This window comes from Sphaeramia orbicularis, chromosome 6, assembly GCF_902148855.1.
Source record: "Sphaeramia orbicularis chromosome 6, fSphaOr1.1, whole genome shotgun sequence".
NCBI lineage: Eukaryota > Metazoa > Chordata > Actinopteri > Kurtiformes > Apogonidae > Sphaeramia > Sphaeramia orbicularis.
In genome coordinates, this window is record NC_043962.1 from 25,513,902 (window position 1) to 25,537,483 (window position 23,582).

Here is a 23,582-nt window from a genome sequence, read left to right on the forward strand (position 1 = left end):
GCAACCATGTGTCCTTATAACCATAAGACAAAAAAGCATCATTAAAACACCCGTGGCCTCGTATGATGTCGCTGACAGTTGTTCCACATCTATAAATAGGAAACATGCTGTTAATAAATGACCCCAATGGAACCTGTAATCTCGCGATAATTCAATGTAGCATAGCTATCATAACAGGAAGTAAGAAGTATGTGACTAGTTAATTTTTTAACCCCAAAGTAAGGGCAGAACAAACTGTTGGTAATGACAAGGGGAATTTAACTGCACCTTTAAATTATACCGCAACGCTAATACTGCCCTCATTTATGTTCCTGTTTCATTGCGTATCGTTCATCGTAGGGTTAGCATTTTGCTAACGTTAGCTCATCGTTTCGCCTGTTGACGTCAATTTTATTGGACAGGTCCGTTTCCTGAACCTGTATTGTTGATACAGGTAGTCTAAACCTTAGATTACGGATTTGTAGAAGTAACTCGGATATGAAACGCCACAGTCCGTTAACTTACTCTGTCGTCTATCATTGGTAGGCTACCAGTTTGTTTCTGTTGTGATTTCGTGTTAACTCCTCTGTTTTAAAGTCGAACCATGCATGTGAAGGAAAGGACGATTGGCATTTTAAAGCGGTTTGACATTGGAAACAGGTTCTCCTATCTACCGACGATGCCTAAAGCCTCAGTACTGATCCCGCTGTTTGTGAAGAAAGGAGAGCTGCACACACTGATGACCTTACGATCAATGCAGGTAAAACAAATGGATGCAACTCTTTCTCGCTACCTTTTTTTTTTTATTTTATTTTTTTTAACTTTTGACTGATTTGTTTGTGTCTGCAGCTGAGGTCCGGTGCTGGAGAGGTGTGTTTCCCCGGTGGGAAGAGAGACCCCGTTGATAAAGATGATGTGGACACAGCCCTGAGAGAGGCAGAGGAGGAGATAGGTCTGCCACCTGACCAAGTTCAGGTGGTTTGTAGACTGTTTCCTGTTATAAATAAGGTAAATTCAGTGAAGGATACTTCTGCAATTTAATAGGCTACAGAGCAATAATGGCCCAGTGAAAATGTAGTAAGTAATGTAAATATTTGAATTACTTCATCAAAATAATGGAATTACTTTTCTGATGAAATTTGGGCAATGAATCTCAAAGACCCTAAAAATCTCAACGGATCTCAAAGCACTGCCATAAAGCAAAAGTTAACAAGTTGAATTAAGTTCTCTTAATTTAAAAGTGCAACCTTGAACTAGTATGTCAATTGGGATGCCCCCATAACAGCTCACATTTGTATTAGTAATTATAATCAGATATAGTAATTAAACATTAGTTACTTAACACTATATGCAAGAGTATATAATAGATATAACAGAATAATTGCTGGCGCTGATGACAGTACAGTCACTTATTTTTTCTCATATTCACCTTTTTGCATATTTTTAATACAGAGTGGCCTGTTGGTGACCCCAGTGGTCGGCTTCATTGATGAAACATTTTGTCCCTGTCCAAATCCAGCTGAGGTCAGTGCTGTGTTCTCCGTACCTTTGGATTTCTTTACCAGTGAGAAGGACCACTTCACTGCTAATGGCATCACTGGGACAGTGGGACCTTTGCACTCTTTTTATTTTATGGACTCTAATTCTGGAAGCCAGTATCACATATGGGGCCTGACTGCTGTGTTGGCCATCCTGGTATCTGCACTTGCTCTCAAGAAAAAGCCAGAGTTTGATGTCGGTTTTGACTTTGAGAATCCACTGTCCTTCTTTGAACAGGTTTTGCAGAGAAGAATTAGTAAACTATAGCAACTTGTTCCTTATGGATGCTACATTTTTTAAATATAAGAAGTATTAAAACATTCTAACTGCAGTCAGTGTGTGTTCACTTGTATGGGGTTGTGTTAAGTGTGCACTGAATACCTGCTATGCAAAATTTTTAAAATTAGTGCATCTAAAACTTAGGCAGCAGAAAAAAAACAGCAGAACTTTGTCAGTTTTTTTTTTTTTAATTAATTCATTGAATGTAGCAGCAGGATTACAGATATAAACAGAAGAGTATACAAATGTCCAGACCAAGGCAAAGTACATGTTAATAATAGTTCAGATGTATGATAACACACTGGGGTTGACCTTTTTCCCCTACTGCAGGGTTTTAAGGCTAGATACTAAAGCTCAAGCTACACAGAACGGATACAACAGAACTGTTGGAGAATGTGAAACAGAAAGCGAACTAGGAAAAGTGAGCAAACTGAATACACACGAAATACAGCTCACACTATTGGCAAACAGTTAATTTATCATGGTTGCTCCTTTTTGATCAAGCGTTTCACAGCAACAATAGTAATGTTGACAAGCACATCAACACGAGAAAGCTCTCCGTTAACAGTCTTTACTATCCCTTCCCTTTTACCTCACATGTACAAATCTCATGAGGCATAAAAAATCTGAAGAAAGGTCGACAATTCACTGATGAAGCTGCACATTATTGAGAGTAATCAGTGAGATCTTGTGATGGATTTCCAAAGAAGGTTACCACTAAAACATACTTTTATGGGCTGTGGTTATGCTTTGCTTGTGTTTGAAATGAAAACCACTAAGTGTCCTGATGTCAAACAGTCCTAGAGAAAAAAGGACAAGGAGCCAAGTAGCAATGACACAAAAGGGACACCAGTAAACACAGCAGAGTAACGGTTCAGTTATCAAGGCACACAAAGTTCTGTTGAAAGCATCACAATTTAAATTCAAGATACCCCTGCAGTGTATTTCACATTTAAATATACATGGATAATCATTTACATGACTGAAGGACAAACCGATGTTGAAAGATTTGTGTGCTATTACCACCATAAATCAATGTTTCACATGTTTTTTCCAGGTGGAAGTGGCTATTCGAAGAGTCAGACTGAGCATCCTGGATTGCTCAAAATAAAATGACTGGACGTGAAAACATGAATTACACCACAATCAGAGACAAAACAATTAGACAAATGTATAGAGACACAAATGACAGTTCGTGCCACCTCCCAATCCCCTCTGCCTCAAAATATATTTTCTCCAAAACTGTAATTGGTCCGATGTTAGATGTAGAGCAAGCTCTATTTCCACACCATGAGGTAAAATTTACATTCATCAAAAGTCACAGGTTGGCTTTCTGTGTTGGTATGGCTTTAAGAGGCATTACTGTTCTGCACTTCTTCTTCTGCAACATCATGTGCTCTTAAACTCCCCTAACCAAGAGGAATGGAATGCTTGGAAACATCACTACTGCGCTCGAACCTGATCTACAGTTAATGGATGAGTCAAAGTGCCATTTGAGATGCATGACGTAAAAAAGGAAAAAAGAAAAAAAAAACAAACAAAAATGCACACACAAATTCTAGGCAATGGGTTATACAGGATGGGTAAATTCATTAAAAAAGAATTCATAATTGCTTGACGTCCGCTTAATTACATTTCTAATTACACTTCACAATAAACCTGCGCTTCACTTCAGGAAAACATACCAGCAATGATATTCTGTGCTATGAGCATAAACCAAAAAGTTTCATTTACAAAAATACTCTACATTTCGATACATGGATACAAAATTCTAAAAAAGATAAGTTACTTTAAAATGGATTACTATCAGCTGCAGGACAAAATAGTAGGACTATGAAAATGTAAACAAATGTATATGTGAGCTATTCTATTCTAAAGTTTGAATTATTCTCAAGAATTGGCCTTTGATAATGCCAGATTGGCTACTGTTGTAGATATGGAAAGTACAGCAGTATTATGTTGCATCAAAAATAGAGTAATGTTATGAGAAAAGGAAAGTTGTAGTATCAAATTAGTGGAAATGTTAATGAGCGATTATGATCCATAAAACAAAGTACCATTATAAATCTCTTTTTTTTAAACTGTGTAATTAAAAAGAAAACGACGTGCTGAATTGCTATCCGTGTAAGAGCTGCATAATTTAAATGAGTAAGTACAAATGAGTAAACATTATGAGGGCATTTGCAAAGACAAGCATGAGACAAAAAAAGACGACAATTCACAACAGGAGCTTTGGTATGCCTGGGTGCACTCCAGTCTGACCCCGCAACAACAGCCAGCTCTCTACGCTTAACTCCGCTTGAAAACTAACAATTAATGTCAGTGCTATTAATATAAGTATAAACATCACATCAGAAGTGCCCATCACTTCTGTACATAGCACCATAGATTGAATCAAAATGGCGGCCTCTATGTAACAGAGATTTCATTTACCAGTGAGCCCCTGTTCACAACACAAGGGACGGTACTGGATGCCAACTTCACACGGCGCCAGCCTGCACACAGTACCAACACTGAGACGAAAACTTAAACATCTAACACAACACAAGGTAAAACAGTCAAGTGACAGACTGAACAGTATATAGTACAAATAGCAAAAATGATAACCCTTCATTTCAATGCACAAACTGATGATCAGTATTTTGGGTGTTCTGTCAGTGGGTAAAAACACAAAATCCTACTTACCACTCCAACACTGAAAATGACAAAGCTTTTGTGGGAATGGCTGTTTTTTGACAGACTTGACTGGACCACTGAGACTGAATACAAAGAGGGATTCAACAGTGAGCAGACATTCTATACAAAGTTGTCCTAGACCTCAAAAAATATTCTGACATGAGAAAATGTAAAAATGCTTGTTTAACATGTATTTACCTTTACAAAGACAACTGCTTTCTGTTTTTTTCTCGGTTTTTTTAAATGGACGTTTCCAAGTACAAATTCAGCTGGGTCAGTAGAGAGCTGTGGACGGATATAAGGATTAGCTGGTTACACAAAGAGGTTATAAAGTGCTTGAGATAAAATGTTTATAAAACCACACAACACTCCATTTTCACTAGTGGAAAGTTTTCTTTCTATCCACGTTAAATTGGTAAAATTTACCATCTTCTTCATAACATAAAGACACACATTGCTCACTGCTTCTTCAAACTTCACCAAGAATGTTTCTGCAAACCCAGTGATGAGGCCTAAACTATAAAAACACTGGGAGGTGCCCAAACAAAAGGCCAAGTCACATTATTCGCTAGGTTGAATCTCATTTGTGAGTGAATCTCTTGCAATGTTTTGAAATGCCTCGTTTCACTGCAGAGGGTCGATGTTTAACTACTGTCTGATTCCCCCCCCCCCCCCCCATCTGTTATATTGAATCTTCAGGCCATGATGGCAAATACAGAGGCAAAACATTCTCTTAATGTACCAAATTTAAACATCTTTACTCTCAGAGTAGATTAAAGTCAAATTTTGACATATACCAACAAAAAGTTGAATTGATTGTGAAATATATCTTAATTGCAAAAAACAGTTCAACTGAATGCTTACAACAATAATCCATCATCATTTTATGTTGGGTAAAATGACCTCTCTGTTGCTCCAAATGAATGGCAAACTTTGAATTTATACACTCATAAAATGAGATTCGGCCTATATCTGACACTTGTGCAATCTGGTATTCAGTCCAGAGTTGGATATTTCTTTTTATGTTTTGGATTTATCTGCATGTTCTTACAGACTCCTCTCCATTACTCTTCACCCGGTTGCCTCCTGTTGACATTCGAAATACCTTTCCAGTTTTTACACCAAACCTGGTAGGCTCACATAATTAAAACACTCTGACAACAAAACACTGCATTTTTAGACTAATGGATAAAGCGGTTATTACAGGCCTCTCTCATCCTGCAAGAGGGGTAATAACAAAGGCGAATTGATCGATTCAAGGACAATGGATGTACGAAGGCTATAATTACTGATAAATATTTCATAAAATTAAGGGGTTACAGAGCTCATAATTTGGGTTTTAGGTAAATGGGGCATTTCACTCTTAAATAATTAAAATCTTTTCTTCTGCATTGGCACAAAATACCACACTCCAGTCTATTAGCTGATGTTAGGATGTACAACTCTCTGCTACATATATCTCACTCTCCTAAGTGCCCACGTCATCAACTATTTATCACTGCTTCTGTAGGCTTTCCAGTATGTCCTCAATCTTATCCATGTTGGATGATGCAGATATCGATGCCTGCAATGTATTCTGTAGGCTGGTCTGTATCTGTGTCTGCAAATTGGTCTGCATTGGAGTCGGCAGGCTTGTATCTATGGTTGCCTGTAAACTGGGCGGTAGGGCTGTTTGTGTGTTTGTCTGCATTGCGTTCTGTAAGCTGGTCTGCATGGCGTTCTCTAAGCTGGACTGCATTTGGGCCTGAAGGGTGTTCTGTAAGCTGCTGTGTATGGTAGTTGGTATCGAGGATGCAGCCTGGGCCATGGGCTGGTCCAAGAGAGTCTGCATGTGGCCAGGGTTCTGGGGCTGGCTCTGAGCTGGCAAGGTGGGTCCAGAGGAACTGAGCAGCTGGGGTGAGTCTGGAGGAGAAAAAGAACATTATCATCATCATCACTATCATTAAATCAAAAGTAAACGATACAATGGAAACAGGCACCTTTGAACTCAACCATTTTATCAAGTTTAAGTAACTGCTGGGCAGCTCGCTTAAGAATGATATACCTTATTTTTTCTGTTTGCATTTGAATGACCAACAAGTAACACAATAGATTGTGTTGGTTCAGAATATCACAATTAGTGCATTTTTACTGATCACTGTACAATTGCATTATTAAGGTTTTTCGTGTGCTGGGTAAGTATCTACCGTAACAGAGGAGGAGGAGGGAAAAAAGCTGTTAAAACACTGTTCTAAGAACTATGATTACTCCTGCAGGACAGACAAAAACTTCTGCGGTTATTAGAACTACAATACTTTGTCTGGTCCAAAAATTACTATTACAAACAACTGTACAGGTACATCTCAAAGTACAGAATGACAACATGCCAGCCAGATATTGTGTTCTACACAATGAATAAGTGATTAACCAATTGAAAAAACACATATTTACTTTACTTTAGCAGTAGAGAGGACCACATCTGCTTACCGTTCTGGATTCCAAACACAAACAAGTTGGGCTGTCCTTGTTGAGCCACATTCCCACTGACTGTGGTCTGGAAAAGCTGCTCTGGGGGCTGCTGGCCAGGATTGGCAACCACGCCCACACCTCCCTGTACCACAAAGATGGTAGGACCTGGGGCAGAAGCCTGATTGTTCAACTCTTGTGATCCAATAGTATTCTGCAGGCTAGAAAGGGATGTTGGTGGCAGGAACAGCTCCACAGGTTGATTGCTTGGGACGCTGCTACTGCTGGGGCCTACTTGCATTGGCTGCTGTTCTTGGAACAGGTTCTGTGGTTGGTTCTCGGCCGTTGTTGAGTTGCTTCCCGAGCTCTCATCTTGGAAGGACATGGGCTCTGTTGGATCTGGCTGGGGAATTCCAACACCAATGCTGCCTATAGATGAAGGGCCTTGGGTCTGGGTGCTGAAGAGAATAGTTGGAGGAATAGCTTGGGGGTTAAGATCTGTGGTGCAGAGGAGCAGACCCGTCTGCTGGGGTTGGGTGAGCTGACTCTGGGGGACAGAGTTAGTCTGTGAATGGTTTGGGATACTTTGGAACAAGGCACCCTGCTGGCCGATTGTAAGTTGTGATGACTGTTGTTGGTTTTGCTGTGGTGACTGCTGCTGCTCCATTGGGGTGCTCTGTTGCTGAATTTGGGAAAGCTGGGGTTGGGGTTGGTTTTGAAACATTGGAACAGACTGAGGCTGGCTAGTAGATGTCTCCATGGAAGAGATGAATGCCAGCTGCTGCTGTTGCTGCTGCTGTTGTTGGGGCTGTGGATTTGGAGACAGGTAGAGGGTAGACCCTGTGGACTGCTGCTCTGTGTTGAGACTGCCACTGGTCAGAACAGTCAGCGTATTCTGAAGCAAGGCAGCCTGGACCTGCTGTTGGGTACCCTGTGTCTCAGCAAGTGGTCTGGGTGACTGAAAGAGCTGTTGAGGGGGAGAGGTGTGGGATGGAGGCTGTGTGGGGAAGCTGGTCTGGATAGTGAGCAGCTCACCTGCCTGCTGAAGAAGAGATACTGGCTGCTGTACTTGGGGGGAGGTGTGGATCTGAGGCTGAAGTAACTCAGCCTGAAGTTGCTGTTGTAGATTCTCTAAGACCTGCTGCTCTTGCAACTGTTGTTGCTGTTGTAAGTTGCTTAACACTTGATTTTGTTGCTGTTGTTGCTGCTGTAGTTGCAAATTGTTAAGTATTTGATTTTGTTGTTGCTGATCCTGAAGCTGAATGTTGTTAAGGACTTGTTGATTTTGTTGAAGCTGCTGTTGTTGTTGAATGTTTTCCATGATCTGTTGCTGCTGTAGTTGCTGCTGGTCCTGTGGCTGTAAGATAATTTGCTGTTGGATCTGCATGTTGCCGAGGACTTGCTGCTGCTGTTGATGCTGAAGGTTACCTAGAATTTGCTGCTGTTGCTGCAGTTGTTGATGCTGTTGAAACTGCTGCTGAATTTGTTGTTGTTGCTGCTGTTGAATTTGCTGCTGTTGTTGAATTTGCTGCTGTTGTTGTATTTGCAGCTGTTGTTGTGTAGAAAGTGAATTTTCTGTGGTTCCCAGTCGAAGGCTGTTCATGTTCTCCTGGACGTGCTGCTGAAGGGAATCTGCAGAGGGTGTGGGGCTGTATAGGACAGAGTTCAGTTGCTGCTGCTGTTGCTGCGCTACAGCTGCTTCCAACACCTGCTGTAGTGTGGTGCTACTTCCAGCTTGTAGCTCCCTGACTGCCCTCTCCAGCTGGGCAACTCCTTCCTGGGGAAACATGGAAACCTGTGACTGTGGCTGAGAGGTGGCTGCTATTTGAGGCATAGCCACAACTACGACCCCACCACTATTATTAGAACCCTCAGGAGGCAGGCTTTCTTGAGGGTCTCTGAGGAACTGCTGAGGGACTTCTGGGGTCACAGGGGGGATTGTGGTGTCTCCTGATACTGGGAAAGGTGGTGCCGGGGCAATGTCTTGTTTTTGTATGGCGCTGAGAGATTCGAGGCTAGGGAACACAGGGGGGGCCTGAGGAAGCTCCACATCCTCAGGCTGTAAGGGCAGTGGGCTCTGAAAGGACTCTCCACCTGGATGAGGACTAGAACTGAGTTCCAGGGTCTGCTGTACTGAGACGAGAGGGTCAGGCTAAGGAGGGAAAGGGAAAGAGTGTTACTAACTGGAACACAAAAGATGATTAATTTTCCTCTTTCTTCAGAAGATATCTTACTTTAAAGACATCAGCGGGTGGGGGATTGCTCGACACTTCCATTGGTGTATCTTCTTGCCGTTTAGATGGTTGAGCAGTGCAGTCAGTTCGGTCAGAAGACAGGGATTTGAGCTGTTCATTGAATATACATGTCTTGACCAGAGTGGGAGCTTCTGTTTTCACTGTCCGGATTAGTGGGTTATCAGCTAAGGGTAGGAAAGGAAACACAAGATAGCATGATTGATGTTTCAGTGGTAATTGAGAGACTCTTCCATGTCAGCAACTGAAAAAAAAGAGTCAATCTGAAAGTATCAACTGTAACTGGAAATAGTCAAAATAGTCTTTTGACTGATGCCAATCAAATGACTACCCTAATCTCTATCTTCATCTTTCTGTCTACAACTGTCATGAAAAAGATATATAATTCTACAGAGATGATCTCTTTATGTAGATGAAATGGATGAACTATGTAATCCTTGGTTGGATGGTTGAGCTGGAGGCTGTACCTGAGTCTGGAGTGTAGGTGAAGGGCTGGGCATCATGTGATCTACCAGCATTGGTCATCACAAAGATACCCACGGAAACTGGAGAAGAGATTGATTGGTTGTGGAACGGCGGGACTGTCACTATCAGGTGATTCTGGAAAACAGAAGTACAAAAGAACAATTGCAGTTAAAGTGAAATCATAAGACCTTTGTTACAGAAAGCTGATGGGTAGACCAGACAGGTGTACGTATTCAGTTTCATTTACCTGATGGAATAGGTCCATGTCAATCTTTGCCTCAGCTTGCCAGGAATTATCATCTATAAAAAAAAAAATCCAAAAAACAAAACAAAACAAAACAAAACATGTTTTTCATTTTTTGAAAGAAGAGATTTTGGATGCAACTACACAACTGACACCACTTATAGTACCTGCAATATTTTCTTGAAAAATAACTTTGGTTCCTTTTAGGAAGTTCTTCCCAATGATGAAAACCTCTTCTCCTCCTCTTACTGAACCGGTGTGAAGGCTCTTTTTCAGGATCTCTGGCACTCCTGCAGGTTGAGCTGGATAAAAAGAATAATCAAAGAATGAATATGGCTTACTTGTCTTCGCAGTGGTATTTAGAAGACGGAAAAAGTAGCTGAACTACAGGTCTAACCATGTCTAAATGTTTCCTTTTTAGTGTTGGCATTTTCCTTTTATGATGCTTAAGAACTTACTGCAGAGGATTGGTGATGAGGGGACCTGTAATGTGAGGACTGATCCATCTGCTTGAGTGATGCTGACTCTGAAGGCTAGCCTAGCTCGAGTACTCTTCTTTTTAGACCCTGCCACACCAATACGGGCTTCCACATCTGCATTACGCAGCTTTAAAATTCCTACACAGTCCACCCTGTAAAAACAGTACAAAATTGAGAATAAGCAACAAAAACACAAAATATTACTAGTAGAATATTAACAAAGTGATTTATAAATTACATGAACTCCTTACGCAAGTGTCATGTCATTGCTAGGTTCCAGAGGGATCTCAATAACAGTGGTGCCTTCAATGTCCACTTCCTTGCATGCAGTGGTGTTACGGCCAGTCACTCTGCATGCTTGGTAGAAGCCATGAGGCTTGACTCTGCCTGCATCATTTGCCACGAACACCTGCAGCACAACTGGTTCATTCACACCTTCCAACTGGGAACAAAGAAATCGCACATACATAAAGTGTCAATGATTTGCACAAATAATAGAAAACATAACTGATCAAAGAATGCAGCCACTGGAGTTATTCCAAATTTCAGATATTAAACAACCGAGTGAAGAATCGTGAATGCTGAAAAGTGCCATGTAATCTCACACTTTTCATCTGATGATATTATAGAACACTTGAAACTTCACAGTCATTCACACCAGTGATCACACCAGTCACAGTTTTAAGTGTGATCTTCTGAGCAGCCACAGGGGAGCAGCTGAGAGGTCGGTGCCTGATAAACCAACAAACGACAAGTGCTTTACCTTTACTTGCCAACACCACAAGGAAAGTCACAAGAATAGTGATGTTAATGATTAGTTACATTACAATTAAAGAAAGATACAACTACCTATTTCAAATAAAGTGATTACAAATATGTGCTCATGGTTGGTGCTTAGAGTGGATGCTGCTGGTGTGTTCGTATCTGTCCTGAGTTAAGAGGTAGCCAGTGGCCTTTGTCAAACCTTAACAGTGGGAAATCCTTGCTGTGTGCGGTCTTTGACGGAGCCTCGACTGCCCTCAGTCAAATAGCGGGCTCTGTGCTGGGTTTCTGGCTGCACCAAGATCTTAAGCTCCTTCCCATCACTCCTCTGGGGGAACTGACCAGACAGTGACCCACCCTTCACTGCAGTCCCTGACTCAAGACAGCTGCAGGCAGAAAAAAAAACATGACATTAATTTGACTTCCAGAAATTCATTTGATTTAGAAAAAACATAACTAAATGGATCACTACAGGGGTACAAAATGTTAAAAAGAGGCACACTTAAAGGTCACCTCACCTGGCCATTGAGCTAGACTTGTCTGGGCCCAGCTGTGATAAGACAAAGTGAGGAGCCTTAGCACTGTCAGCATCAAACACATCCATGCTGTCCTCTGGAGGAGCAGGTTTAGGTCCAGGCCGCTGGCGAGGGGTCCGTTTTCTCGACTTGCGTGGCACCTCTGTGTTGTCATTGTAGGAAATGGAACTGATCAAACTGAAGTTAGAAACGGAATCATCAGCCCACATACTGCTGCTATGCTCTGAATCTGGACCCGGTGGACCAGATACTGTAGGTTCCTCTTGACAAGACATCTGGCTGTCATCAAATAGGTCCTCGGGTGGTGGCGATATGCTTAAGACAGGTCTCCGTTTTGATGGCGTGTTCTGTGGCTGCTGGACTCCTAACCCTGACAACACTCCTGACCCTATGTCTCCCGCTGCTGTGTTTGCTCCACTGTTGGCTCTGCTGGAGGCAGATACAGCGCCCTCCATACTTTGCATCTCTGAAGGTCCGTCCCCGCCAGTGGGGTGGTGATGCTGGGGAACATTGAGGTGGTCTGAGGATGAGGTAGAGGGGCCAGTTGAAGGGGCAGAGGATGGTGCTCCCATGGCCAGGGAGGAAGAAGCAGAGGGGCTGGAGGTGGAAGAGGTGGCATCTGCAGTAGTATGTACAGATAAACAAGTGAGTACAAGTGTTCACGCAGAGCAGGCTAGCAGTCCCATTCAAGCAGCTGAATTTGTGCATGATTTGTATTGATTTCCCCTCTTCCCAACTCTAATTTCAATAGTCTGTTGTGAGTTATATGCCCTCACTGTGCATGCGAGAGCTGTCAAGCATTGATCAAATGTTCTGAAGTTAAAGTTGAGAAGGGTACTATTGGTCCCACAATGTTTTGATTCCTACAAAACCTTTCTTAATTAAAATCAATGTGACAAAACTGACATGCTTTGTTTACAAAAACAAAAGCAAGCTACAAATTGTTACATACACATTGCCAGAAAGAAACATGACAAAATCTGGTCAAACTTTCTTGTACAGCCAAATTTGCAAGCTGGTAATGTGGCGCCAAATTAAAATTGCCAGGGTTGCCAAGGTTACAGTACAGTTTGTGCAATGTGCATTCAGTAGTAAAAAGTAGTTTGCGCATGCCAATTGGAGGATTTGGTTGGGACTGAGCGTAGCCATGGAGACAGAATAAACAAGCCTCTGACCTATGGAGCAGTGAACTGCAGACCATTTTATATGCAGACACTCCCTGCCTCAGAGGGAACTTCCTGCAATAAAAACGAGACAGCCAATGAGCAACAAGAGAGCTGATCATTCAAGACTCAACTTCTGTCAGAAAATTGGATGAGTTCATATACTGAAGGTGTAGGAGTAACTTTTGAAGTTGATCATTTATAGACACTCTGAAGCATGTGTATTTGGTTAATGATGATCTGAAGGGAATTACAGTAGTCATGCTTTTGATCAGCACTGCTTAGGGCCAGCTGGGTCAGACAGGATAGTGAAAAGATAGTATTAAAAAGCGCTCTGTCCAACATGTCTGTTTACCAGTTAGTTTGCTCTTTACATTAAACCCAAAACTGTTCTTCACAAATAACATCGACATCGGCTGCCCTGAACCATGATCCAAGATCAGATTATAAATATGCTTTTTGCTTATTCAATTTTCGACTGTCAAAGTGTCTCTAGGGGCAACTTCACAGTTTCAAAAGAGACAGAACCTTTATGAGTATAAGCTCCTTTTAAATATTGACTAAATTCAGTCTAGATAATCTGATGATCAGCCATTTAACTCAATGTATCCAAATATAAATAAAATTTACATTACGATGGTCACTTTTGGCACTTTATCCAAAGTTATTGCATGAAGTGTGTGTGTGTATGAAGGTGGTTTATAATTGGACTTTACTGATGTAAATCCATAATGAAATGTACTCATACAAATATCATGGTCATAATGCAATACAAAGTCTTTTAACACATTCCTCTACACAAATGTGGTGGGAGTCTTCCAGGACGGTTGGGGGAAAATTCATCTGAAACAGCACTTGTTACACTGCATTAGTTTTCAAGGCATCTCTAAAGCTGGATCATTCAATGCTTTTGGAATCGCCTAAGAAAAGCAAAAAAGTTACTGTGCACAAGCATCACAGCTGCTGAAAAAAATAGTGAAATGAGAAAAAAACAAGCTATGTTAGCATGCTGTTAATGCAAACTTAACACTTATTTCAGCTGTTTTTCACTGTAAAAGATTCTTCTAATCTTTCTCCACCTTATTAGTAACACCTAACACCTAAGAAACTTGAATAAACATTATTTGTGTATCAGAAAGATAACTCAGAATGAGTTTGGGCTTTGATATGAAACCTTATTTTGGAAGATTCAATGTATCTTTTCAGTTTTACATATTTGTATTTGTTAGGTAAAAAGCTGCAGGCACTTGCAGGTACAGTTTAGGTGAACATTTCAACACTACACGCAGTCAATGTAAGCAATGATTCCTGCCATGCTGTTGCAGGTCTGTGTTGTTATACAAAACACCTCAGATGGTCACCACATACTGTCAAGAATAGTATAAAAACAGACCCCTGGGCAGAGAGAAACCCCTCCCTACTACAACAATACAGGCTAACCAATGTAATACCAAATGATACCAAAAGATTTGGCAATCCAATCAATGAAGAGCTTGATTCTTAATGTAAAACCATACTGGCAGTGGAGCATGGTCCAGAAACCCCTGAGTGAAACTTAATCAATATGCCTTGTAAAGCTATTTGTATAAATAACTAGAGTATAAATAATACACTAACCAACAAACATACATTTCTTCCAGGCATAGAAACTGGTGAAAGGGTGAAATTGCCCCCAAACACACATACTAGGCCATATTGTTTTTTTCACTCATACTTTGTTGGAGAATCGTTTAAGGATGGAAAACTGATCCTAGATCATGGTCTTCAAGAGGTAAGTAGGTAGCTCACCTGAGGCCAGGGCTGCTGAGGGGGGAGGTCCCGCCTCTCCCCCACTCTTCTGGCTCATGGTGGCTGGGTCTGTCTGGGTGGACGACGGCTGAAGTTGGAGCTCTTTGGGGAGGAGGTCATATACTGACTCTGCAGATGTTAAAGGATGAAGAAAAGATGAATTAGGCTCTAAGAAAATCACATCAGGTTACTTGTTATTAGGCCAAAGGACCAGACAATTACAAAAGATAAACCCCTCTAAATGAAAATGTTATAGTAGCTAATATTGATGACTTGTGCAATATGCATTTTGAGATTATGGTGTATTCCTTTAAATTTATATCATTTTTGTTTTTTACCAAACTCAATGTCAGCAAGTGGTGCCAGGCACAACAAACCCCACCCCTCACACATATTTCGCCCATTATAAGTAAATGGGAAGATTTTGAAAAAAATGAGAACTTTGACCTACTCTTCCCAAAATGTAATGAGATCCATTCTGGGTCACCAGCAATCTATAAAGTAAATTTGGTATGAATTCAACCAATACTCTTGCTGCTACAGACATGTGAAATTTCACCCATTATAAGCAAATGGGGAAAAAAAAAAAGTAAAAATTCATAAAAAAAAATTGTATCTTTGACCGACTGTTCCCAAAATGTACTGAAATCTATTCTGGGTCACTGCCAATCTATAAACCAAATTTGGTATTAATTCAACCAATAGTTTTGCTGCTAGAATGTTAAACAAACAAACAAACCAAGCCAAAAACAATACCCCTTGCCTCCCCTTCGGGGGGCAGGGGTAATAATCCACATTCAGTACAACGCGTAATAACTTTTCGATGTCAAAAACAAGATCTTAAAGGTTTCACATTGACCAAGCATCCATTAAAATGAGAGAAGTCTAATGCCAATGCACAAGTGATTTACGGTACTTTGTTCCTCACTCAAAGCTTTTCAGACAGCACTGAGCTCTGTTCAAAATGGGAAATAAAGGACACTTCATAACATTCAAATGACTGGCCTCAGTATTTGGTAGCACTGTTTCAAATGCATGTCTTGGTGGCAAATACAAAGTGATTGCTTTTTACAGCTTAGTTGAACAAATCTTGAAAGGGACCTGAAGCAGAACTGTGTCTCATGATTAAAATGTTCTTGCATTTGAAAGAAAATTTCCAGTCAACACTACCACAGCCCCTCGGTGTCCTATTAATCCTCTCAGAGGGTTAAGCTAAATAAAACCTGCAGAGACATTCTCTGATATTTAAGTGTTATAAGATTCTCAGAAGACCATAAACCAAAATAAACCACATTTGAGAGAACATAAACACATGATTAGATAGTGTGGTTGCTTAGAAACAGGGACCAATCTACATCCTGACGTGGATATTTCAGCTGTGCTTCAATGGCACCAGGCATGTGTAGTAGTCATTTGACACTGAGCTCTGACTTAGCACCAGCAGAATATTGAAACTGCCTCGACACATGATCTGTCACTTGTATGATGTTGACAGAGGAGTGACAACACAAAGTCACCACAGTTCACTTACCAAGCTGCATGGTACTTTAACACAGAAAGCTAAAGTTCTGACATTAAGACCCACTTAACTACAGAATATGTGCAGTATAAAGCACTTACGTCTCAAAAGAATTGTTCTCTTATTATAATATAATATGTTTATGTACTACAGGGTTTGGAGAGATTTGTTGGATGTTTGCATGAATAAAAACAATTTCTGTAACTGTGAACCATAATGTTAAGGATGCAGTGACAGGGGTTACTGAGAAACATGCATGCTCTGCTTTGTTTACCGTCAGTACAGCATCTAAAATAGCTAAACATAGACTAATGTGAACACAATGACTAATATAGAATATTCCCTGCAGCTACTCTCAGTTCAGTGAAATTAAATGGAATTTGGTTTGTGGTGTTCCACAAGTGCCAAAGAATTACATTTCAAGTGCCCTTCAGTGTTGCTTTTCCAAATATAGAGCCAAGTTAATTCAAAGACCTACTGTTGTGAACACTGTCCTTTTGTGACAATAAGGCGTCGACCAGGTCTGGAGACCTGATTGAACAATAACTTTAAACCACACAAAATAGAGCTGTGTGTGTGAATAAGTCAACAAGACTGTTAACCAAAACTATCATAAATTAACAACAGTATCAAATCCAATCTTGTAGCAATCAGAAAAGTATATGATCATCAGTATAAGCCTCTCTGTCTGTGCCTTTTGTGTTTTGTTTATGGTATGAAGACAGTGTGTCTTTGTGCATAGATGTAATGCAGATTGACCCTCAACCCGACATGACCTCAGCCTTCAGTAATACTCTTTTCACATAAGAGCTGTGTGTTTAAGGAGTTCACTAAACACCCTTTCGACCTGCTTTGAACCAATACAGTGACATTAAATCCACATCACCCCATCACTCTAAAGGATGTAATGTTTTACACAAATGCAGAAGGTGAAATAAATTATTTCAGCTATGATTTTCCAGAACATACACACACAATAAAGTAATCTGACCTTATTCATGACGAACCGTAGCACAACTATGGTATTAGTCAGCATAGATAAGAGCTTCAGATAAATATTTCACTTCAGGTTCTTTTTTTGTTTTGTTAAAAGAATGATTAGCAAACAGAACTTGAGAGCTTTGCGATGTTATTTCACATTGCTTTTTTACCAGATTTCCAGTTATTTAATGGAAAGGAAACATACCCACTTAAGGTTAAATATGATCAAAATATGCATAAGCCCTATCAACCACAGAAGCCTATGCTAGTGTGTTTGGTTGTTACACATTCATTACTTACATGGAACTATAAATTATTTACTTTTGTTATCTTAATAGGGTAATCATGTTAGAGTAAGAATCAGAGCAAATGTAAATTGATTAACACATGGACTGCTGCGTAATCTTTACTTTATTTGATTATGTAAATGTACAATTTGGTTTCCCGCATAGTTTTGAATTTACTGATGCAAAAGACAGAGCAGGGAGTATACACTATGCAAAATGGTGTTTGACACACCAATAAGTGAGGCTACCAGGTGACAAACTTAAGAAAAACAACAAAGGTTTAAAATGCGAAGTTTACAACCCACTGTTCCTAACTGAATAGTGGACACTTTGGAGTTACTGAAATTATTTTGACATTGATGTTACTATTACAGAGATCAGAGCTGACATCTGTACACGTTTATATGCACAGCTATTCAAGTATCTCAGATTGTGCCCGAAAAAAGTAGGCTGCAACAGACCAGCCAGCCGGGGGCTGACTGACTTTAACCTACGCTTAGAACAATTAAATTACCTCATCTCACAGCTATGCACTGCTCACATTACACAGGCCTCAAAGTTTTTTTGCCAAATGGCAAGGCCACCAGTCCATTTTTATTCTTTGCAGCTGGCTCGGAGCTAAGACGGGGGATGACAGATGAATAGACAATTCACGAGGGCTATGTTTTTGTTGCAAATGAAAAAATATGCAGACCAAGAATGTATCTCAGTGCCCAACAATGGCTGCTTTAATTACACTCTTGAACACACGACAGTATGCTCAAGCCAGAATAGAGACAAAAGAGCCACTCACTACATTCAACCCAGAAAGAGTATTTTAGCCAGATTTGAGTATTCATGCCATTTCTGTTCATTCTGAAACATATATTAGCAGTGCTTTACTCCCCATGTGCCTGCGAATGTGAGTGGGGGTTTCAGCTTGTTATTGGTTATAAACTTACTAACTACTAGCTACTGGACACATCTCGTTTTTGTTGACCTTGTAATTTCAGAAGTGTATAAACTCAATTTTACCATGATGTCCTCCAGAAATAGGAACAAGCAGAAAATGCCTATGTCTAAACCTCTCTTACGGAACTCTTTATGGGTTAATGAGTATTGTGCCATGTAGATTAATTTGGTATATTCTCTTCTACAGTGATACCTTTGTAGGTAATGCTCAGAACTGCATCAAAAAACTGGAACAAAAATCTTACTCAAGATATGATGAATAAGAAAACCCTTTAACAAGTGTCTCTAGATTGTAAATTGGAATTGACCGCAGTACTTTTTTTTTTATTTTTTTATCTTTATCCAAAGAAATGCATTGTCTGTATGTTGGTATTTTACAACAGAGACACGAGAAGCTTTCAATCCATTTAAAATTGCAAAATACTAAAAATAACTAACAAAAATATACCTGGTACAAGGGAATAACACAGTTGATGCAAAACAGATAACCCTTTGGCAAGTGTGAAAGCAGCACACATTCTTTTCTCATATTGTACAGTTTCACAGTATTACCGAACGTCATTTTCTCTCATAAGGACAAATAGTGAAAGCCTCAGTACTAGGGAATCTCTGTTGTGTAAACGAAATGAAGTGAATACAACTAAATTATGTTGCTTCAGGACAAAAGCTACAGATATAAACAAATTAAGACAGATGAAAGATAATTTTGTGACCTGAACTGAAATAGGAATAGAAAATAACCTGGTAGACCTGGGCAATCTGGCCAAAAGACCCAGTTACAATGTATTTAAACTCAGCCCCCAGCTTATGATTTGAACTGGGGTCTTTTTCCTCCATTTCAAATGTATTATATAGTACAGACACACTAGAAACAGAAAATGGATGCACAATTAAAACAAAACACTACCCTAAACATAACACTATTCTACTCTCAGATCATTGTTTTGGTTTTTAAACAAAATACCTGAGTTAATTGTCTAGTTAACCAGGCACTCTTGCATTATTTATATACACGTGTGCTTTCGAAGAAGGAGACGTGAAATAATTTGTCCCACCAGAAAAGTTGTATTGGGTTACAAATGACAGGTTGATTGGCTTCTCATTATCACGCACTCTTTTAAGTTATCATGTGAAGTTTGGAAACAGGAATAGAGTGATATAAAAAGACACAATCTCTACGACTCACCGAAATGAGAGATTGTGGCCATCTGTAAGATCAATCATGATATAAGATTGTCAGGTTACCCACCCCTACCTCCTTGAACTCCTGTGAATAGTTCATAAGTGACCCTTAATTGCTGATATTTCTGCTGCTGTGTTCTGGTAAGAAAAACGCAATTATCATTTAAATTCAACCATGAAACAAACAGCAGATTACAGACTTTCTAAGTCTTTGCAAGTACCTCCTAGACTCAGGGTAGACAAACTAAGAGCTTATGCATCAGCTTAAAGACCTTGCACACAAATATTTGTTTTTCATTGAGAAAAAAGTAGTAGAACGTCAGTAAGTCATTACTGAGGTTCAGCATTTCTCTCATTTGAGCTATATCAACCCTGACCTACCAAATAGTCCAGTGGATTCTGGCAGGTCCAAATGCAACTTGAACAGCTGTCCCTTCAATCACTTACAGTCTGATATACACAAGTTTTCCAACCACATCTTTGATGAGCAGGTCTGCTGCCTTGACCCAACACAAGCGCATGCCCAATTACTGAGATATAAATAAACAGTCCTCATGTGATATGGTGTGACCATATGGCAAGCTCAACTAAGCATTCCAGGGTCACAGAGCGATGTTTTCTGCTGGCTCATGAGCACCCTAAACATAGCAGACAGATGTGAGTCCAGTGGGTCAAACAGCAGGAAGGTAAAGGCAGTATTATGTGACAATGCTATTTGCTAATCACTCACCATACAAACTACATCTATAACTGGGAAGTTAAACAAGAAAGAGAGGAAGCCCTTTAGTGAAGCAGCAGCCATCAACGTGCATAAATGGGTCTCAGGTTACCCCACCACTTTAAGCTCAGTCCAAAACAACACACAATACACAGCTCTGCAAGCATGCCTCCTCCTAGTGTTGAGTAGATTCAGAGACATTATTTTGAACGTTAAATTGATCCACTTACAAGGAAAGAGAGCCTAAAGACAAGCTGCCACTGCTGAAAGCTCTAAAATACTAATCCTGTTAACCACAACAGAAGTTAACCGTGGTTTCTGCATGAGTTCTTAAATGATGCCGCAACACCCATCTAATAATAACATAACAGTTGGCAGACATGTGTCCACAGTTTATTAAGAGAGCTTGTGCTTGAATATATTTCCGCACGGGTGGGCCCTCGTGAAAGAACCCCTTAATCTGACAGACTGAATATCACGCTTTTAGGTTTTTGGTGCCAATAACGTGATTCCCTCGCTGAAACCAGAGTATATTGTGAGGACAACTTAACCAAAACAAAGCGTCACTATCACTCCTGAAAACTAAACAGGGGGAAAACAAGGTACAGACTTTAGACTTTCGCTTGCGATATAAAACACAGCCTTACACACACACACCTCTGTAGATGAGACTTAAGTACAATAAACCAATGAACAATGTGGTGGCTACTGCGACCTCACGAAGCTGTGGCTAGAAAATGATGTGTACAAATATCCTGCTAGCCATAACATACCAAACAAACGTCATCACCATTATCAAACGTATCGCTGTTCCACAATTAACATTTGATAATAAACCAAGCGTATTATACACTTCCACGCATGTGACATTGACACCTAACCACCCAGGTGGTCGCCAGTGCACAAACCAAAATGTGGCTAACCCACTAAGCTAGCTACACTGGCTAACGCCAGAAAGCAAGCTAACTAGTGCTAGCTAGCAGCTTAACATGGGCTACCAAGACATTCGTGTTACTTCTAACAACAAGGACAGAATGTGTTAGTATCGTCATCGTAACCTTTATTCAGTAAACTCTTACCTTTAGAATATAGAGATTTAGGGGAATTGAGGTCGAGATCCGAGCTAAGGAGGGATATAAAATCAGAGGGCATCGCAGCGCTTCATCGAGGGGAGGGGAAGCGGACACTCTTTAGTAGAAACGAAGTCGGCTGCTCTAGTCCAATAAATATATACGTTTAACTAGCGGAATGTTTTAGTATACAGACTTTAGCATCCACACAGTCTTAAGGCAACAAATATAAAACTTTCGATACCAAAAACCGTTATCTAGCACGTCTCACGTTGGGGTGTGTGTGTGTGTCTGTGCAGAGAGGAGACACATTTCGTGCTACGTTGAGACGAACACACACAAACACACACTTGTCTACAGTTGGTCGGCCCACCTCAACGCCCCTCCCCTTTTTGTTGTCATGAGCATGCGCGGTGACTGACATACAACTGGGTTGCAAATATCCTATAAATGAAAATATTAAAGCCCTCGTAATACTACGGGTTGGAGGAAAGTCATTGAAAAAAAGCAGAAAATGTTTAAATATGGCCATTAGATGAGGTCCCACTTTAAAAACTGAGAAGAATGTTACCTTTATTAGACTATGACAATGTAAGAAATAGGCAGGTTGTTTGAAGGTAGGAACATTATACAGTTATGGTTATGATAGTGTTACAGAGAGAGACATGGTGTGTAAAAAAACAAACCCAAATAAAATCCAGGACATGTCAGTGTCATGATGCATTTCCTAAGGGATATTTTCTTAAATGCACATCTTTAGGTTGTGTTTACTAGCCTAGAGGAGTGTTTGCTAAGGGTTTACTTCTTTTTTTTATGGCTTCAATTACTAGTTAGGCCTGAAGATTTTACACAATGGATACAACATGTTTTTAACATACAACATATTAAGAATAGACCAGTGGTTTCAAATGCTTATGATGATTTACAAAGGAGTGTGAGTTATATTTTAGATGTATATGAATTATTAACAATATCCTTCCCCAGTGGTTTCCTTTGAATAAATGTTTAGAACTATCCCTTTCCTTTTCCAAGTCCTTGTGCTTGAAAATGGATAAACTGAATAATCTACATTTCTAGCCACAGCTGCCCTGTGGAAGGATGATGGAAGCATGGCTGCCAATTTGCGCCAAACGGCCCCTCTGACCACTATCAATCATTCATACACCAGTGTGAGTGACACTGGAGGAAAGGTGGGTTAAGTGTCTTGCCCAAGGACACAATGGCACATGAGTAGGACAGAATGGGATTCAAACCTGAGCCATGGCCGCCCCATAAAATGGATGGATAAGTAGATGTGGATGTAGAATAGCCCAAACTTGCTCCACTTTGAGCAGCCACATTGAAATTCTTTACAAGTACAGATTCCCCACTATTAATAAATGAAATACTTCAGATGCAATAATATATCAGACCAATCAAACTGTCCCTGCACCATAAAGCTTTTAATCTGACAATATTTATATACTTTTACTGAAGTAAGATTTTTTTAAGTGAGACTTTTACATATGTTGAAATAGTTATAGGTGTACTTTGCTGTTTTTGTATTTGCTGTACTTAAGTAAATGAGCTGAATACTTCTTCTGTCACTGGCCACTTTAGTTCCCTGAGTCTCTCCTTGTCTTCAGACCCATTTGGACAGCGAGGTCACAGGAAGATGGGTGATGGGGAGGGTTAGTCGAACATAATCTTCTCTTACACAAGCCTCCATAATAGACTAAAATGCATCTTGTTGTTGTACGGTTTTCTTTTCTTCCAAGCAAAACATTGTAAATAACATGGCTTATAAAAGCAGACATCCTGCTATTCTCTCCAAATCTGTGGAAGGACCGCCCTGCAGCTGTCATCAGTTGGATTGTGTCTAGGTATTATGTATACAGCAAGGTACCTCCAGGCATAGAGTTTTTTGGAAGGAGCAGGCAATAGACAGGCCTTCACACTCTGTTTCTTTTAGCTACTACAGGCAGTCACTATTTATTTACTGAAGTACTGTAGTGTTTTTCATATAAAGTAAATAATTGGTGTTGTTAGATAAGATAAGATCAGATCAGATCAGATCAGATCAGATCAGATCAGATCAGATCAGATAAGATAAGACAGCCCTTTATTAGTCCCACAAGGAGAAATTCCAGATTTACAGCAGCAAGGGAGATGTACTTAAAGCCAAATAGACAAGTAGCACTTTCTGAGACCCACGTCACAGTGCAGCACTCCACTGATGATGGACAACTATTTTTGTCCAGATAAAGTACATTTTTTGTGGCTCTTAA

At 40.2% G+C, this 23,582-nt stretch overlaps 2 protein-coding genes across 7 annotated transcripts; one reads left to right on the top strand and one right to left on the bottom strand.

Moving 5' to 3' along the window:
* Positions 1-50: 50 nt before the first annotated feature.
* nudt7 (nudix (nucleoside diphosphate linked moiety X)-type motif 7) lies at positions 51-1,850 on the top strand. 2 transcript variants are annotated; one of them, XM_030136519.1, is made up of 4 exons: positions 51-433; positions 577-739; positions 829-987; positions 1,432-1,850. In XM_030136519.1, the coding sequence occupies exons 2-4, from the start codon at positions 584-586 to the stop codon at positions 1,783-1,785; spliced, it is 669 nt and encodes a 222-aa protein (XP_029992379.1). In that variant the 5' UTR covers positions 51-433; positions 577-583; the 3' UTR covers positions 1,786-1,850. The 2 variants fall into 2 exon arrangements, with proteins under 2 accessions (XP_029992379.1, XP_029992378.1); XM_030136518.1 differs by having other exon boundaries at positions 51-739.
* Positions 1,851-2,844: 994 nt separating this feature from the next.
* On the bottom strand, positions 2,845-21,655 carry nfat5a (nuclear factor of activated T cells 5a). 5 transcript variants are annotated; one of them, XR_003935616.1, is made up of 13 exons: positions 21,325-21,655; positions 14,608-14,736; positions 11,639-12,275; positions 11,323-11,506; positions 10,610-10,800; positions 10,338-10,510; positions 10,047-10,181; positions 9,883-9,935; positions 9,638-9,770; positions 9,153-9,337; positions 6,940-9,070; positions 5,190-6,375; positions 2,845-5,121 (listed from the first exon to the last, which is right to left on the bottom strand). XR_003935616.1 is itself a non-coding variant. In XM_030136512.1 (13 exons), the coding sequence occupies exons 1-13, from the start codon at positions 21,395-21,397 to the stop codon at positions 5,969-5,971; spliced, it is 4,398 nt and encodes a 1,465-aa protein (XP_029992372.1). In that variant the 5' UTR covers positions 21,398-21,655; the 3' UTR covers positions 3,868-5,968. The 5 variants fall into 5 exon arrangements, 3 of the variants coding, with proteins under 3 accessions (XP_029992372.1, XP_029992370.1, XP_029992373.1); XR_003935617.1 differs by having other exon boundaries at positions 3,868-4,556; positions 4,672-6,375; XM_030136512.1 differs by having other exon boundaries at positions 3,868-6,375; positions 6,940-8,423; positions 8,457-9,070.
* Positions 21,656-23,582: the final 1,927 nt, after the last annotated feature.

Bases quoted from the DNA above. Each gene is read 5' to 3' on its own strand.
- nudt7 (XM_030136518.1), top strand. From the start codon at position 584: ATGCATGTGAAGGAAAGGACGATTGGCATTTTAAAGCGGTTTGACATT. The intron at 740-828 runs GTAAAACAAATG...TTGTGTCTGCAG, and splicing joins TGACCTTACGATCAATGCAG to CTGAGGTCCGGTGCTGGAGA. The intron at 988-1,431 runs GTAAATTCAGTG...TTTTTAATACAG, and splicing joins TGTTTCCTGTTATAAATAAG to AGTGGCCTGTTGGTGACCCC.
- nfat5a (XM_030136510.1), bottom strand. From the start codon at position 21,397: ATGCCCTCTGATTTTATATCCCTCCTTAGCTCGGATCTCGACCTCAAT. The intron at 12,276-14,607 runs GTGAGCTACCTA...ATACTACTGCAG, and splicing joins CTCAGCAGCCCTGGCCTCAG to ATGCCACCTCTTCCACCTCC. The intron at 9,936-10,046 runs GTACTATAAGTG...TTTTTTTTATAG, and splicing joins TTTTCAAGAAAATATTGCAG to ATGATAATTCCTGGCAAGCT.